Source organism: Anas acuta, chromosome 5 (genome assembly GCF_963932015.1).
Source record: "Anas acuta chromosome 5, bAnaAcu1.1, whole genome shotgun sequence".
Lineage (NCBI taxonomy): Eukaryota > Metazoa > Chordata > Aves > Anseriformes > Anatidae > Anas > Anas acuta.
Window position 1 is genome coordinate 64,600,016 of NC_088983.1, and position 16,586 is coordinate 64,616,601.

The window sequence follows — 16,586 nt, forward strand, 5'->3', positions numbered from 1 at the left end:
GTTTTTTTCTCAAACAAAATTAAGGGGAATAGAATGAACACTATCAAGGTGCTTTTTATAACTACTTTCATATAAGAAAAAAGCTGTGCTGATAAACTCATTTATGTTGACAGAATTCTCTTTATATGAAATATAACAATAGATCAGTGAAATGGAAATGCTCTATACCAAAAGCATGTTACACAGCCTGCATTTATGGAAAAGAAAGCTGCAAGTGGGAATCTATCCAAATGCAAGTCTTCAGCCACCATTTTGCTACTGCTTTTTTCTGGCCTTGGTTCTTTAAGTGCATCAATTCAAAAGTTTTCCTGGCATTCTATGCAGCTTTGTACATCTCTTTGGAACTTCTGTTGTTGTTGGGTTTGGTTGTTTGGTGTGTGTTTGTGTTTAGTGTTTAATAATTTGAAATTCATTTTAAACCTAAGAGAACTTTACAACCACAATAAAATATCAGTTAAAGACGACCTTAAAATCTGTTACATTCCAGTTTAATGATGTTACAAGGCCAACCAGTTACGGCTGACGCTGTAACGTCACAGAGTGCTAACTTTGCAGCCTCTTGAAAGAGGAGGACATCAAAACAACAATACCTGATTGTAACATGGGCACTCTTCAAGAGGGAAATCTTAATGGCGCAGGAACGGTCTGTCCCCACGTGCCCAAAGATGAGCTGGCGGGGAAGAAGACCAGCCTGGCTGAACAGAGAATTGTGGCTTGAGCTTAGGAGAAAAAAGAGAGTTTATAATCTTTGGAAAAGTGGGCAGGCCACTAGGGAGGACTATAAGGATGTTGCAAGGCTGTGCAGGGACAAAATTAGAAAGGCCAAAGCTCATCTGGAGCTCAGTCTGGCTACTGCCGTTAAAGATAACAAAAAATGTTTTTATAAATACATCAACACAAAAAGGAGGACTAAGGAGAATCTCCATCCTCTACTGGATGCAGGGGGATACTTAGTTACAAGAGATGAGGAAAAGGCTGAGGTGCTCAATGCCTTCTTCGCCTCAGTCTTTAGCAGTAATACCGGTTGCTCTCTGGATACCCAGTACCCGGAGCTGGTGGAAGGGGATGGGGAGCAGGATGTGGCCCTCACTATCCACGAAGAACTGGTTGGTACGGCACTTGGATGTGCACAAGTCAATGGGGCCGGATGGGATCCACCCAAGGGTACTGAGAGAACTGGCAGAGGAGCTGGCCAAGCCCCTATCCATCATTTATCAGCAGTCCTGGCTATCGGAGGAGGTCCCAGTGGACTGGCGGCTAGCAAACGTGACGCCCATCTACAAGAAGTGCTGGAGGGCAGACCCGGGAAACTACAGGCCTGTCAGTTTGACCTCAGTGCCAGGGAAGCTCATGGAGCAGATTATCTTGAGAGTCATCACGGGGCACTTGCAGGGCAAGTGGGCGATCAGGCCCAGTCAGCATGGGTTTGTGAAAGGCAGATCCTGCTTGACGAACCTGATCTCCTTCTATGACAAAGTGACACGCTGGGTGGACGAGGGAAAGGCTGTGGATGTGGTCTACCTTGACTTCAGTACAGCTTTTGACACCGTTTCCCACAGCATTCTCCTCAAGAAACTGGCTGCTCTTGGCTTGGACTGGCACACACTTCGTTGGGTTAGAAACTGGCTGGATAGCCAGGCCCAAAGAGTCGTGGTAAATGGAGTCAAGTCCAGTTGGAGGCCGGTCACTAGTGGCATTCCCCAGGGCTCGGTGCTGGGGCCAGTTCTCTTTAATATCTTAATCGATAATCTGGACGAGGGCATTGAGTGCACCCTCAGTAAGTTTGCAGATTACACCAAGTTAGGTGTGTGTGTTGATCTGCTCGAGGGTAGGAAGGCTCTGCAGGAGGATCTGGGTAGGCTGCACCGATGGGCTGAGGTCAACTGCATGAAGTTCAACAAGGCCAAGTGCCGGGTCCTGCACCTGGGGCGCAACAACCCCAAGCAGAGGCTGGGAGATGAGTGGTTGGAGAGCTGCCAGGCAGAGAAGGACCTGGGAGCGATGGTTGATAGTCGGCTGAATATGAGCCAGCAGTGTGCTCAAGTGGCCAAGAAGGCCAACAGCATCCTGGCTTGTATAAGAAGCAGTGTGGCCAGCAGGGCTAGGGAGGTGATCGTCCCCCTGTACTCGGCTCTGGTGAGTACTGTGTTCAGTTTTGGACCCCTTGCTACAAGAAGGACATCGAGGTGCTTGAGTGGGTCCAGAGAAGGGCAACAAAGCTGGTAAGGGGTCTGGAGAACAAGTCCTACGAGGAGCGGCTGAGGGAGCTGGGGTTGTTCAGCCTGGAGAAGAGGAGGCTCAGGGGCGACCTTATTGCTCTCTACAGGTACCTCAAAGGAGGCTGTAGCAAGGTGGAGGTTGGTCTATTCTCCCATGTGCCTGGTGACAGGACAAGGGGGAAAGGGCTAAAGTTGCACCAGGGGAGTTTTAGGTTGGATGTTAGGAAGAACTTCTTTACCAAAAGGGTTGTGAGGCATTGGAATGGGCTGCCCAGGGGAGTGGTGGAGTCACCGTCCCTGGAGGTCTTTAAAAGACGTTTAGATGTAGAGCTTAGTGATATGGTTTAGTGGGGACTGTTAGTGTTAGGTCAGAGATTGGACTCGATGATCTTGAGGTCTCTTCCAACCTAGAAATTCTGTGATTCTGAGATGAATAGGGATACGATTTTCATGTAAATATCAGTATCTTACTTCTGAATTTCTGAACATATGCAATCTGAGTATTTCTTCTTTCATTACAGAAAATACACATGCTTAAGATTAAATAATCTGTTTTAAAATACGAGCATAAATTAGATCTAATGGATTTAAGACTTGTATTTCTGAATACTATATTTCAGATTAATTAATGCAAGAAAATATTTATAATAATCTCCTACATGCTAAACTGGTTTTGAAAGCAACAAGAAAGCAAAAGGCTTTCAGAACTGAAGCAGAAATGGTGCATTGTTTCTTCCCACTCCACAGAAATTCAATATGCCTTGCTTCATCTGCTTCAATAACACTAGTGGAAACTATTCAGTTTCCACTTATTAACTGTAGTTCCATGTTAACTAAAACAGCATAAAACATTCACAGACTCTTTCACAGCCTTTAGTTTTTCCTCTACTTCTCTCCTCCTGGACCCTCCTCACCATTACACATGAAGTAAACTCATCTTCTAGTAAGAAATACCACAGAAGTTACAACATAATACTCCCCCACCCTTCATTTAAGCTGCTTAAAATATTCTCGTTAGCACAAGTAGAAGAGGGAATGCTGTTATTGTAATCATGTGTTGTGTGATCATGCGATATACAGCTGCTAAATTGCAAATACCTCAGAGAAAAACAAACAGAAAAAAGTGATTTTAAAAATTATGCTGTGCTCTGTTTCTCAAGTCCTATTTATTCTGTGCACACGGAAATCCTGTAAGGCGTTTTCTTTAACAATAACCTTATTGCAATGATAATCCTGTAATGGATAGGTACAGATTTACTGGGTCTGCTGTGCTAGAAAAGTTTATCTGTCAGTTTTTCTTTTACCTACAGCATGCCAAAGTTTCTTGCAGAGCCTGTGGCAAGTCATGACTTGATACAGAAAGAAAAGCTTCAAAGGAACGTGAATCCACCATGAAAGTGGGGACTGATAATTCACTGCATTAGTTGGATGATTCATGAAACAGACCTGTATGTAGATCCAGATTTCAGACAGGCAAGTAACAGATATGTTTTCCCAGACTAAAATAAAAAAATAAAAAATAAATCTGTATTATCTCCTTAAAGTGAAGGCTAGAATTGCCATTTATCTACAAATATGATCTGTATTATCTATGAAAAAATAGAAATGCTATCTCTTTTTCTTACATTGTCCAGAAAACTGCTTATAGAAATCCTCTTTTCTCAGAGATCACCTGTGACAGTTCTAATAAAAGGAAAATCCAAACACTCACATTTTAAATAAGGGTTTTGATTTGGAGGAAATGAGAAAAGAAAAAAAAAACCTGTAAGATTTCCATCCCCCGTCCCACATTATTTGAGATCTCAAATTTCCAAAAGATCCAAGCAGAAAGTTATGCAATTATGTGGTATTTTAGATGTGCTAATTATAACTTGCATGTTGAGAGAGGCATTTACCTCATACTTCAGAGATCATGTCAGTCTCAATATCAATCAGGCCCAGACCTATGGTGAGAGAGCAGATGTGGCTACCACCCAGTACTGCCATGGTTGCCTTCAGCAGGATTTGCACGCTCTCTCTAAGCTGTTATTACTGGGACAAGAGAAGACCTTTTGTCCAATTCATCCAAGCAACTCTGTTGGTAGCAGGTTTGACTGTCTGCTAATGTGTATAAATTTGGCCATACTAGTTCCTATGGCCATCTCCTCTGCCCACCTTCCGTTGACCTTTCCATAGAGACTAGGATCTCTTCAAGGCTACTGTTCCACTACATATTTGTGCACAGTGAAGACTGCAAGACAACTGGGATTTCAGCTATCTGCCACGGTGCTATTGTGATAGAAATAATATATTAAAATTTCATGTAATGTCAATAGAGAAAATAGTAAGAATCCATTATGGATTTGAAAAAACAAAGTCTCACACTTTAAAGGCTGAGAATTTCAAGGTAGCAACTTAGATGTTCCATCTCCATATTAAGACGGACAGACAGAATAACAGAATATCCTTATTTGCTCATTTTAAAAGCTAGGTAAAGGAACCGCTGGAGAGCTGTAATAATTGCAGACAATGTGTTGGCTCCTGAACATCCCTGCCTTCGCTCAAGAAACTTGGGATATCATGTTAAAAAACAGCACCTGGATTACAAAGCACCAGTTAAGCAGAGAAAATTTGTGAAGAAAACAAACAATGCTACTGCACAAAAAACATACCTGCGCAGCAGAATTGTATAACTGTAGTCAGAATAGATTTCACAGTAATAGCAGCATGAAGAGAAAATCCTAAGTTTTGTGTACCTGGCAATTTCAATGTTTGTTCAGAGTATCTGTCCACACTGTCCTACCAGAGCCTGTTATTGAGCTACTTCTCATGTCCCCAAAAGAAAAGGATCCCAGAATTTTCTAAAGAGAGACTCCAGAGGTAGCACTAGAATGCCAAGGGCAGCACAGAAAGATTCCTCAACAGGTGACAGCAGTGCTATTGGTCTCTGCCCATAATGTGGCTTAGCAAACAAGGCAAGAAGACATGAAGATGATTTTAAATACAAACAGATGAGGAAAATTAAGAGTAGAAATAGTCTGTCAGACAAATGAATTTGTTTCAGAGGAGGCATGACAAGATTTGAACTGAGATTTCACTGTTGTATTTGAATGAAATTTCATTTCATTAAACAAGTAGATTTGCCAGTTGTAGACCAGTAAATTACTTCAGCTATTCTCAGCAATCACACAGTATCTGCTCAGGGCTTGGGGGCAATCCTAAAACATTACAGCCCTCTGTAGTAGGTCCAATCTCCAACCTCTGAGACAAGCCTATCTAACAACAATATCTTATGGCTTCATTAAATGAGGGCAGCTGTTAACCAGCTAGAGCTGATTCGTGTCCTGTTACGTCCCTTGTCAAACCGTATACATATATTAGCAGCTGACAAACAAGTTCCTGGGCTGTTCTAATGGCAACCAAATATTTTCCATCATCCTTGGGAAGGTAGCTAAACCATCTTCACAACTGCCACATCTACCTTAATATCTGAGCCTAATGTTCACTTTTTTAAATCCCCATAGGTTTTCTTTATGTAGCTTGTCTCTAACGTTCAGATTGATAGTAGTAACTTATCCCATCATACTGCATCTTATGTATGCTTTCATAGTATAATGCTGATGACAAGACCTTTCTGTTGAACACAGAACTAAAGTTAACTCCTTTTGCGGTCTGTCACAGGCAAAGGAGCAAGGTTGGGCAGGCAACAACTTAGTCTTTCTGGCCCTAGAGGCAATGAAGAAACTTAGGTCATGCCAGGTTCAGTGATAAACAAGTGGTTTTAGCCTCTAAGTTTACAATATAATAGAAACCCTTATTCTTTGCACACATGCACTTACAAGTTCAGATCCTGTATTTCAGGATACAGACGCCGAGACTCTTTCATGAGCATTCCGCTCTTGTAACAGGAAAAAAAAAATAGCCACACAAAAAAATAGTCAGCCACACAAACAATGCACAATGTGATTCTAGAGTTTTGGCCTGTTCCTTAAATGGAAGGAATAAATACCATCAGCATGTAAGAGCCAAATCTCAAAACAGTCTTGAACTCAGTATACAATAACCGTCTTGCATTTGTTTCTGAAGCACAGAGAGCATACCTGGCGTATAGATACAGCCATCTTTTCCTGAGCCAGTGAACAAGAATACATGTATCACATCATACGACTGCTTCAACACCAAGCTCCTTTACATTTTAGATCCTGATAGAAGTCAGGATTCCACTCTCCTTGCATGCAATAACAGCTAATTGGCAGATCACAATCAACCCCAGGCCACAGAATGCCCAAGTGGAAGAACAGTTGTTACGCTGGACTGCTAATCCAGGTATTGCCATGAGAGAATGTGATAACAGGGCCAAGTTCATCTCACACACAATACACAATTCCCAACAACTACATGTAGGTCTTGCTTTACATTTCTTTTTATATATGTTCATCTATATATTGGTCATGTAGATAAGATCACTTATTAGTACGACAAAGGGAGCAACAGCTTAGCAGAAACTCAAAAGAGCTCAATCTGCATCTCAGCACTGCTACAGGCTTCTTGTGTCAACCTGAGCAACATTTTCCGAAGTGATTATCTACCCAGCATAAACAAAACACTGAGTCCAGAACCTCAAGCAGAATAGCTATCACCATTTCTGCACAGCCCATAAATCACCTGCTCAAACACTGTAGCACACAATCCGCTCCTTCCACTGAAGCTGTGCCATTATGCAGAGATAACAGCTACAAAAATAATCTTTTTCATATAGAAAAGACAAAATTGTCCAGCATAGAAATAAGAGAACTCAAGGAGGGCATAAAAATTTCAATTTCCAACCTTGATTCTCAATACATTTTTTAACCTATTGTTGAAGACTTTCATATGAACTACAGAAATTACCTACATTGAAAGAAACAGAATCCAGGTCAATTCCCTTCCCAACTACAATGCTTTTTCTTGCTCAACATGCACAATCGCCAAAAAAAAAGAAAAAAAAAAGTAACTAAGTAACTATCACAACATTCACATGATATAAACCTAATTAATTAATTAATACAGCAATCTAGCTGATATTACCATAAGGAAAAAATAATAATAAACAACTGTAATCAAGAAATGAATTACTCAATCACTACTAATAAAATGCAGCTACTTTATTAAAAGTGAGCGTAGACCTCCTCAGTTTTGGCTACTATGTCCTAACCATGACAAAATAAATCCTTGGTGCAAGAATCACCATGAAAGAATATCTTTAATTGCCTTCTAATTATATTAAGAGCACAAAAAAAGTTAGCTGCAGTAATACAAATAACAAATTATCAAGTTGCAGTTATATTGATCAACGTAATTAAGTCTTCAGTAGATGGTCCTTCAAATACCTGTACATCCAAGCAAGCCTTGAAAATTTACAACATTTGAATCAGACTTCTAACTGAAAACACTCTATTAAAATTTTCTTTAGTACAGCCATTCCTAAGCATGGAAGAACATTAAAGTTAAATTCAAGTTAATCTGCACTGACATGCAGCAATCTAGAATGACTTGAGAAGTCACAGCCTAAAGAGAAAAAATAATGGGATTAATCCTGTGTGTCTCACATATCCAAGTAGTTCGTTCTTTTGCAATTAGTTACATTGGGACAGTAGGTCTCCTTGCTTGTTTACATACTTGTGAATACAGCGTCCTCTGTAGTGGAGCAAGAACTGTGTTCCCAGGGCTACTGTCTGTTGCTGATTTGTTTCTCAGAATAAATACAATGCAGTGAGTTCCAAATATGTCTAACTGCCTTTGTGCTTGAGGGAAATAGTTGTAAAATTCCCCCAGCCTAACAATTCCCAAAAGGAAACCACCACAAGAGTAAGAGGCATGGTGGAGTCTGGCAAATCCAAACAAGTCTGACTGTATAAATTCACGCAGGTAGCCAGGCTGCAAAGGACAGCTATCACAAACAGATGTTTACATACTACATTCTTTCTTCACGTTTGAGATCTATAAATAAATAAAAGGTAGATATCAAGGATAGGATTTACTTATCCAAACTTGTAGATGGCTAAAATAAAGAGTCTGGATCGGCATGGTTCCCAAGTTCAAAATACCCAATTTCTGAAAGTAATTCATTCCATCCTAATACCTGTCCAAGACACGGGGAATGAGTCTCACAATGGAGATCCCTCCTTCCCCAGCTGACCACAAACGAGTGATTAGATATCCAACTATGGGATAGCTAACAGCTGAAGTAAACCCACAGAGCATATCCTTCTAAGCAGCAGGTTGGGAGATAACACATCAAAATTTCCCAAATAAGTCTACGGAGTGCTTGACACGTCATTTATTTATGCCAACAGATGCTGCAGCATGCAAAGATGAGTGATAAAATTCCTAGCACAAAACAGATGTCTTAGTATCTATCTACTGGTCTTAGATAAGAATTCAACTGCTCCAGAAATAAACTGTGTGTTTGCAACTTTAACTTGGATCTACTGTACATATTAATAGTATGCAATTAATCAATTCTGTTTAAGTTCCTGTTAGGTGGCAAAAAAAGTAACTTCATTTCACAGACCAGAATTTTTCAAAATAATGCTAGGATGCAAATATCTTCTGATTAAAACTACAAAGTTGAAAAATACAAAATGGCACTGCATAATATGACAAATAGCAGAGCGTGTATGTCGTAAGGGATCCCTGCTTAACCACAGCATAGCTTTCCAAGAAAAACGTTCAGCTTACCGTCTGCGACAGCCTAAAGCTAGGCTGCAGAAAATAAATTGCTACCTTATTGATAGCGTTGTGCCTCTTGTCGTTGTTACAGACTAACTATCTGATCAAGAGCATCCTGCCTGCTCACATGATCTTCCAACCACACACACACACACAACTTAGGGCAATTCTTTAGTGACAGAACCAATGCATGGTGCATTCAGATGAATGATGTGTTCTGATCTGTCTGACGCACTCCCGTATTGATTTTAATAAAATGAATCTTTGGAGTTTTATTTAACCAGTATGCTCCTTCCGAACTTGACAGAACATACTGTTTTCAAATGAAATTAAGAAAAAAATATTTTGAACCTTATGTTGGAAAGACAGACATTTTATTTAATACAATATTTATTAACTTTAGTTCTTTATAGCATTCTCTCTGGTAATAAAACTCAAGAGTAATAGATGATACATTTGCCACACTCCTTTTTTAGACACAAAAAAGACTGCATTTTGCATAAAGCTATCCATCTGCTCTCTTCCTCATTTTCCTTCACAAACGTGCATACACAAATCATCTCAATAACCACCCTGTCTTGTTTGCAAACTCCACAGGAACTGGAAACAAAGTTGCTCTGAGTAGCCTGCTTGCTAGAATAAAACATATGACTCCTACTAAACCTATAGGAAAAATAGTTAAGTACTAACTTTGTAGAATAGCAGTATAGCAGGTACATAATTGTGCATTCCAACTTTTCTATTCTTGGCCAACACCACTACCAATATTTCCTTTTCCACACTGTTCTTTCTGGAAAGAAGGCATGCATACTTTCATTCTCTCAGAATTTCTTTTACCTCTTTTCAATCTAACACTTTTCTTGCCTTGAAAATGTCTTTCTAAAAGTTCATACTTCAAAAAGTGATTTTTTTTTTTTAATGAAGGCACCTCTTCTTCCTTCTCATTTCCACAGCATTTGATGTAATATTGCAAGATAGTAATTTATATGCTAAAGGAATTCCCTGATGGCATCTAATTAAACAATTCAATCAGAAAACAAATTAAAATGAAATATTAGAGTAACCCCATGTGTAAAATGCTGCAGTTAGAGCTTTCTGGTATTCGCAGGGTATCCTGTTGAATGCAATTCTATTACCCTTGCTAATTTCATGCCTGTTCAGCACTGCAGAACATCTGAGTTATTGACACCTTTCTCCAACATAAAAAAGAAGTAGCTCAAGCAAAAACTTTACAGCAAACTACAGATAATTATTATCTAGCCCAGCTATTTGGCAGCTGGTTTATTCAATTTATGGTAATGAAACCCAAACTTATAATTTCTTAAAGCTGACCTTCAAACTGATAAACTTGAAGCTAACCCAAACCCCAGTCAAGTCTGGACTATTCCTTCCAATGTCTTCTGTGAGTTCTGCAACATGACCCAGAAGTCATAACATCTCACAGTACTAAAGCAAGATCTGATTAAAATACCATCTTATTCTGCAATCCCTGCCACAGAAATTCCTTGTGAAACTCAGTTACTATCAAGTAATAGTACTATATACTAATAGTACTTATTACCAAACTGCTTGCTTATTTTTGGAATATTCTCTTCAATTTTCATACAAATGTTATTTAAGAAAAATATTTTTTGGTTTGGTTTTTGTATAGTCACAAGTCGTCACAAATTAATTTTATGCTTTAATCCATGCAAATCCATCCCTTTCTCTATGACTGAGAAGAATCACTGCCCAAAGTAACAAGACCATATGGTCACTATTACTTTCCTTGAAAAGAAGACTATCAGAACTTCACGCCTACAAAACTGGAGGTATGCTCTAGCCCTATTTGGATTAATTTCCTGTATCTAACTCTTAATAGCATCTTTTGAAAAACTGCTGCTTTCATACATGCTTCCACAGTGCACTCCACTGGCACACAGGAAAAACAAAATATTTTTTCTTTTCTTTTTCAGTAGTCAGGAAAATCTCAAGGACTGCATGAGAGAAGTTAAAACTTGCAGGAGCTGCTGTAACTCATCCTCCAAAACAAAACGGGGGGGGAGTATTTTACTAATTTACCCAAGCTGACAAGACTGTCTGACAAATGGAGGTACGTGCAATCTGTACAGTGATGTGTCACATATTAAGAAATTAATTAATACAAGCCACAGAAAAGCAACTGGGCTTTAATAGTGCTGCAAACTTGTGAGCATTGCTAAGTGGGGGAAGCCCAATTCATACAGGATTAACCACCCTGCCCACTCCACCCCTCTTTAGACTGCCAGAAGAGCAGTTGGCCAAAGCTGCCTAGAAGGAGGGGAGCTTTGGTGCACTGGTGATAGGTATGCTTTGCTCTGCCTTTGCAGATTTAGGAGAAACTCGAACTGGGATTTGAACCTTCAGTAGAGGTTACGTGGAAGCAGAAAATGATGGTTCCTCTAGATCTCTCATTTACCCACCACCCTCCTTACTATCCAACCCACTCAGCAGATAGAGGGAGTGACTGTATGGCACCATGCAGATGTTGAAAATAGAAAGGAAGATGCTAGTTAGGGATCACTCAGCAAAGCAAAGACACCAATGAGAGACTGTCCCAGCTAAAATCCCAAGTGGCTCCCGCCACTACAGCAACATGAGGGAAAACCTGGAGCACACCCGCACGCACACGCTCTCCACACGGACTAGCAGAGCCAGGCTTACAGGGGGAGGAGAACAAGAATTCCCCTCGCGGCAACCCATTTTGGCAAAAGCAAGCAACAAATACGAAACAATGACGAGAACAAGACGCACACACACACACACACACAGACACACAGACACACACAGGAAAGCAAGCGGGGGGAAGGTACCTTGTATGTGCTGCTTGATGACATTTTCCAAATGGTCCAGCCTTTCTATAATCCTTAAAGTGTCCCCTTTGTCTTCCTCTAACTTTTTTTCCGAGATCGGCTCCTGCACTTTCACATAAACACTGGCAATGTAGTTGGTGACCCAGCCCACGTACAGCAGGCAAACGATGTTAGTCATTCCACTCAAAATCACGCAAGTGGACACTAAAGTTTTGGTTTTCCTGGTGCACACCATCCTGAGATCGCTCCATATAGCTCCAAAAATCCTGCGATCCAAAAAAAAAAAAGCAAAAAGCGCGATGAAAATGAATCCTTTCTCCCCCCTCCCCGAAGCGGAGGCCCCTCCGAAGTCAGTAAATTTCCATGCAAAAAGTTCTCCGATCCACAGCACAGGAAGATTCGTCGCCTACCTAGAAGGAGAGGTGGGGGCGGGGAGGGCTGACGATTAAAATCCTGGATTTTAGCACATGCAAAGAGCTAAAACTTTGCGATAGCGGCGGCCACAGCAGCCCGCGAGGCGCGCCGACCGGCGGGCTGCCCGCGGCTTTTAGGCACCGGGCATCACGGCGGCGAGCAGCCCCGCGGCCGAGCGCTGCAAACTTTCTTCCCTCCGCCGCCGCTTCCCATCGCAGCCAGCCCCAGCTCCGCGATCAGCGCCGGGAAGCGGCTCTCCGGAGAGCGGGGCTCGCTCGGCCGCGGATTGACAGCCCCCGCCTCCAATCCGGAGCCCGCCCCGGCGCCGCGCTCGCTGCCATCAGCGCACGGCCGGGGGGGGGCCCGGCGGGGCGGGGTTACGGCGGGGCCCACCTGATCCCGCGGGCACACGCACACAGGCGGGCTCGGAAATGCACAAAAAGGCAAAATTCCTCTCAGCAGGAAACCACGCTGACGTGAGGGATGGTGCACAGCAGAAGGATCTTTTCCATTCCGGTTAGATAAAACCTATGGTAGCAAAAAGGTGACCTTATGACTTGTTTTTTTTTTTTTAAACATAGCCTCAAGACAGAAATTCAGCATGAGTGTGACCAGTAATAGGAACAAGGAGGCAGCTGTTAACACGCTAAAAACTATTTTAAATACTATCCAGCAAAAGCTAGGAGCAACAAATGCTTTGTCTCACGCTGTAATTTTACATATGCAGTAAATAGGAGTCTCTTCTGCTTCATTAGGCACACCCCTCAACTGGCATCACCCCTGCTTGTCTGTGGAAAGCACAGCAGCTTCCAGCAGTTACTCCTCAGTCTCCTAAGCCTCTCCGAAAACTAGCTGAAATTTGGGGCAAATGGCAAGCATTTCCCCAGGGATACTCTAAAGGAGACCCCCATGACAGAGCTCCTTTGGAAATTAGATACTCTAACTCAAGGCACTAGAATGTGAAAAAAGAGCATACATTTACATTTTAAGAAAAAAACATTTTAGTACTACAGGCAAGTTTACTAGATAAACCAGTCAACAAACAATTTTAAGCTTTATAAATACAAAATAATGGTAGAATACACTAATCCAGCCCCATCGCACCAGTCAATTGTCCTGCTTGGTCTGTGATGATCATTTGCCTATAGTATCATTTATTTTCCCATTTCCTGTCTTTATTCTTCAGTGTTGCAGCTCCACATCTGGTAGCAAACCAGAAGCAGTTAGTGCATGTCACTGATGCCTTTAATAACACTGTTATCTAGACTTGCTTTAATCTTTGTGAATTCTGCCTGCAGTGAGAAAATATAAATTCTTCAGCCCTGGCTATTTACGCAGAATCACGACTTAGCTTTGGACTTCCCGATTTAAAGCAAAACTTACCTAAAATCAGTCCAGATAAGGGACACGTAATGCTCATTAAAAGTCGTATTTTCCATGGAGGTATATAAAACGTTAACAAACAACTGACAGCTTTTATAAACAAACATGAGTGAGTGTTGTTACTAATGACCGTCAGCAAATCCATAAGTGCCTTGGAGGTTTCAAAAAAGATGGTTAATATGTCTCACAGGCCTAATCAGCTGCTTATAACAGCACATAATTGATTACCTTATTATTCTAGTAACTATTAATAGTTCATTAGCCCTCTGCTCCCAATAGTTTTCTGATCACATTTAAAATATAGTTTTATATATGGCTACATTCTCCTACCACCAAAGCCGCACTCTTCAACAGTAGAACAGCAATTCCCCATCTCCTCATTTGAGCCTATGTTTCACTGAAGCTAGTGTTAAAACTGTTTGACTTCATAGCAAAACCTCCAGATGCTTTAATACATTACACTGGCTTTCCCATCCCTGCTAATAATATTCTGGACTGGTCTTTTTAAAACTTCTATTTTTTGGTTCCTTTTCTTGTGTGCATGTTTTCGTTTGTTTGCTTTTTGTTTTTCCAACTTTATACAAAGTTGAAGGTATTTAAGTGTCTGCTGTTCAGAAGTTGGTCTCTTTTCTAATTTTGATTTATTGTGTAGTATCGCAATCCAGACTTGAGACTCATTTGTGCAAGGTACGATACAAATACATAATCAGTCTACTTTTATAATCTAATTGGAACAAAACCAGGAAAAGTACCAACAGGAAAAAAAGATATGGTGCCAGCCTCACATTATAGTCAGGGAGAAAACTGCAGGTAGATTGGGTAATTAAAACAAAAAAGTACAAATTATGAGGAAAGAACAAGGTCTAAGAAACTTGGTCTCTTAGATCTCCATGGTGTTTTTGAAATTTCTAGTTCAGGTATTTAAGCTTGAGATAGTGAAATCTACTGTGCAGGTCATTAAACTACATGTCTGATTTCATCCATGTCCTGGTATTGATCTGCTATGTCATGCTATGCAAATTATTTCACTTCTGTTTCACTTTAGATAGCAGAAAAAAATACCTTAGAATTTGGATACATCACAGGCTTCAATATGAATAGCCCCAAACCTCACAACTGTAATAAGATATCATTTCAAACAGTGCTAAGGAGACATTAACCTTATAACATAGTAAATACAACCACCACTTATTATACGTTAGAGTGTTCTGTAAGGAAGGCAATTCAATTACTATTTGTTACCTAGCATTACACTTACAGGGAAGTAAAAGGATGGAAAGAAAGATATGTTTAAGAACTACATTTTTATTGGTGTATTCTGATGCAAGCTAAAGCATTTTTAGTAAGAGGGTCCTTGAAGAAAAAAGTAGTGAAGCATCATAACCAACATTATTTACATCCCATTTTACAAGACCAGGTTTCTTACACCTTGTAAGAGAACAATGGAAAAGCTCAAGTTTTGGCATTATTTTGGCTGCATTCTATTCAGATTCTTAGCTGAAATACAATTAGTTTATGGAAATAAAATCTTTGTTATTATCTAGTCTGAGCAGATGCTCTTGCATTACTCCTTCCCTCTCCCCCATGATGATCATATAATTTGGAAAGATGGTACAAAATTCCAAAGGCATTCAAGAAGTAATGCTGAATTTTACACTGTGGAAAGAGACAACCAAATACATATAGAAAATTCTGAATTAATCTGTGCAGGCATTTTTCTCTAGATTTTTGTTTGTTTGTTTTTGGGTTTTTTTTGAAACTATGATGTCCAAGTCTGCATGCACACAAATCAAAAACTATCTGGCTCTTCAATATGTATTCACCCCTTCTGAAAATGAGCTCTTTCCAACAGCTCAAGCGACAAAGCTGTTTCTTTAGCTCCTGAAAAGATAGAGCTTCCTGTATTTTGAAGATAAAGGCCATGAGCTCAGCCCCCAAGTAAGTTATCTGGTTATTTTTGGTATATGTTGTCCCTAGTCATCTCTCTCACTAAATTTAAACCAACTTACTTTAAATTATATAAAGACACATGCAGGCATTGCAGAGATGCCTCTGCATATTAGAGTTGTGTTTTGAAGTAGCAGATTTGTTGCATGAATGTTGTAGATAATGAACATGAACTAATGCAAAAAAAAAAAAAAAAAAGAATGGAAAATAGGAAAGAAGCTGAACGGATGAGAAGTGGGGTGGAGGAAGATAAGGTAAAAATGCTGCTTCTTTGTTATCCTGGGATGTGTTATTATGATCTTTATTCCTATGCCATTTTTAACTCCTCCCTATACTCTTTCTTTTTCTCATGCTTTTTAGTGTCCATATCTGCTCTCTTTCTTTTCTTTTGTTCCCTGCCATCTTTCCCCTTCCCCATTGAAAAATGACTACCTTTAAGCTTACACCAGTTCTGTTACACATCACCCTTTTCTGACATTGTTATGAATCATTTAGGTTACGCAGGGCTTTTATTTTTCACTGCTTAGAAAAGACTACCCAGCGAAGCAGCAACTACTGTCATCTCATATTGCCAAACTGCACTCTCTCAAGGAGGAAAGGTAAGGTGCCATCCAACTCACGGACACTCAGTGACATTTGGATGGCTAACATCCATGAAGTATCATTTCAAAACCATTCACCTAGTGCTGAAGAAGGAAATAAAGCAAACCAGAAGATACAGGAACAAGATAGAGAGAGCTATTTCAAGTTGAAAATAGAAATGGATCTTTTCTTCTGGACTGAGTGCACTATCAGTGCACGTAAAGCCATGTGAAAACATACCACATGCAAAAGGAACAGAACAGAGTTAGCAGAAACATTAAAACATCTTATGTACAAAAGCAACCTGCAAGTGATAGGGGTAGATTAGTGCGCATCTTCCTCTCCTTTATTTTCAGATTCATGCTTTAGAAGATATTTGTCATCCCTCTTATACGGTTCCTATAAAATTTGTCTATAGCTTTTTAGTTTTGTTGTTTGTTGTTGTTTTTCTCCAGATGGTAATTTCCTTTCTCACTGATTGTGAGGCTTATCTTGTCCATTTGTCCTTCCAAGATGGTTT

General features: G+C 40.3%; 1 protein-coding gene across 2 annotated transcripts in view; it reads right to left on the reverse strand.

Annotated features, from left to right (window-relative positions):
• GALNT18 (polypeptide N-acetylgalactosaminyltransferase 18) overlaps positions 1–16,586 on the reverse strand; it is a 239,334-nt gene that overhangs the window by 200,940 nt on the left and 21,808 nt on the right. Inside the window, exons 1-2 of one of the 2 annotated variants that reach the window (XM_068685381.1) lie at positions 12,151–12,468; positions 11,741–12,006 (exon numbers count right to left, since the gene is read on the reverse strand). The exons of the other annotated variant lie outside the window; for it this stretch is intronic. Coding sequence (XP_068541482.1) covers positions 11,741–11,975 — 235 coding nt within the window. The 5' untranslated portion in view covers positions 11,976–12,006; positions 12,151–12,468. Of the gene's footprint in view, positions 1–11,740; positions 12,007–12,150; positions 12,469–16,586 lie in introns of those variants that run through there. 2 annotated transcript variants of the gene reach the window in all.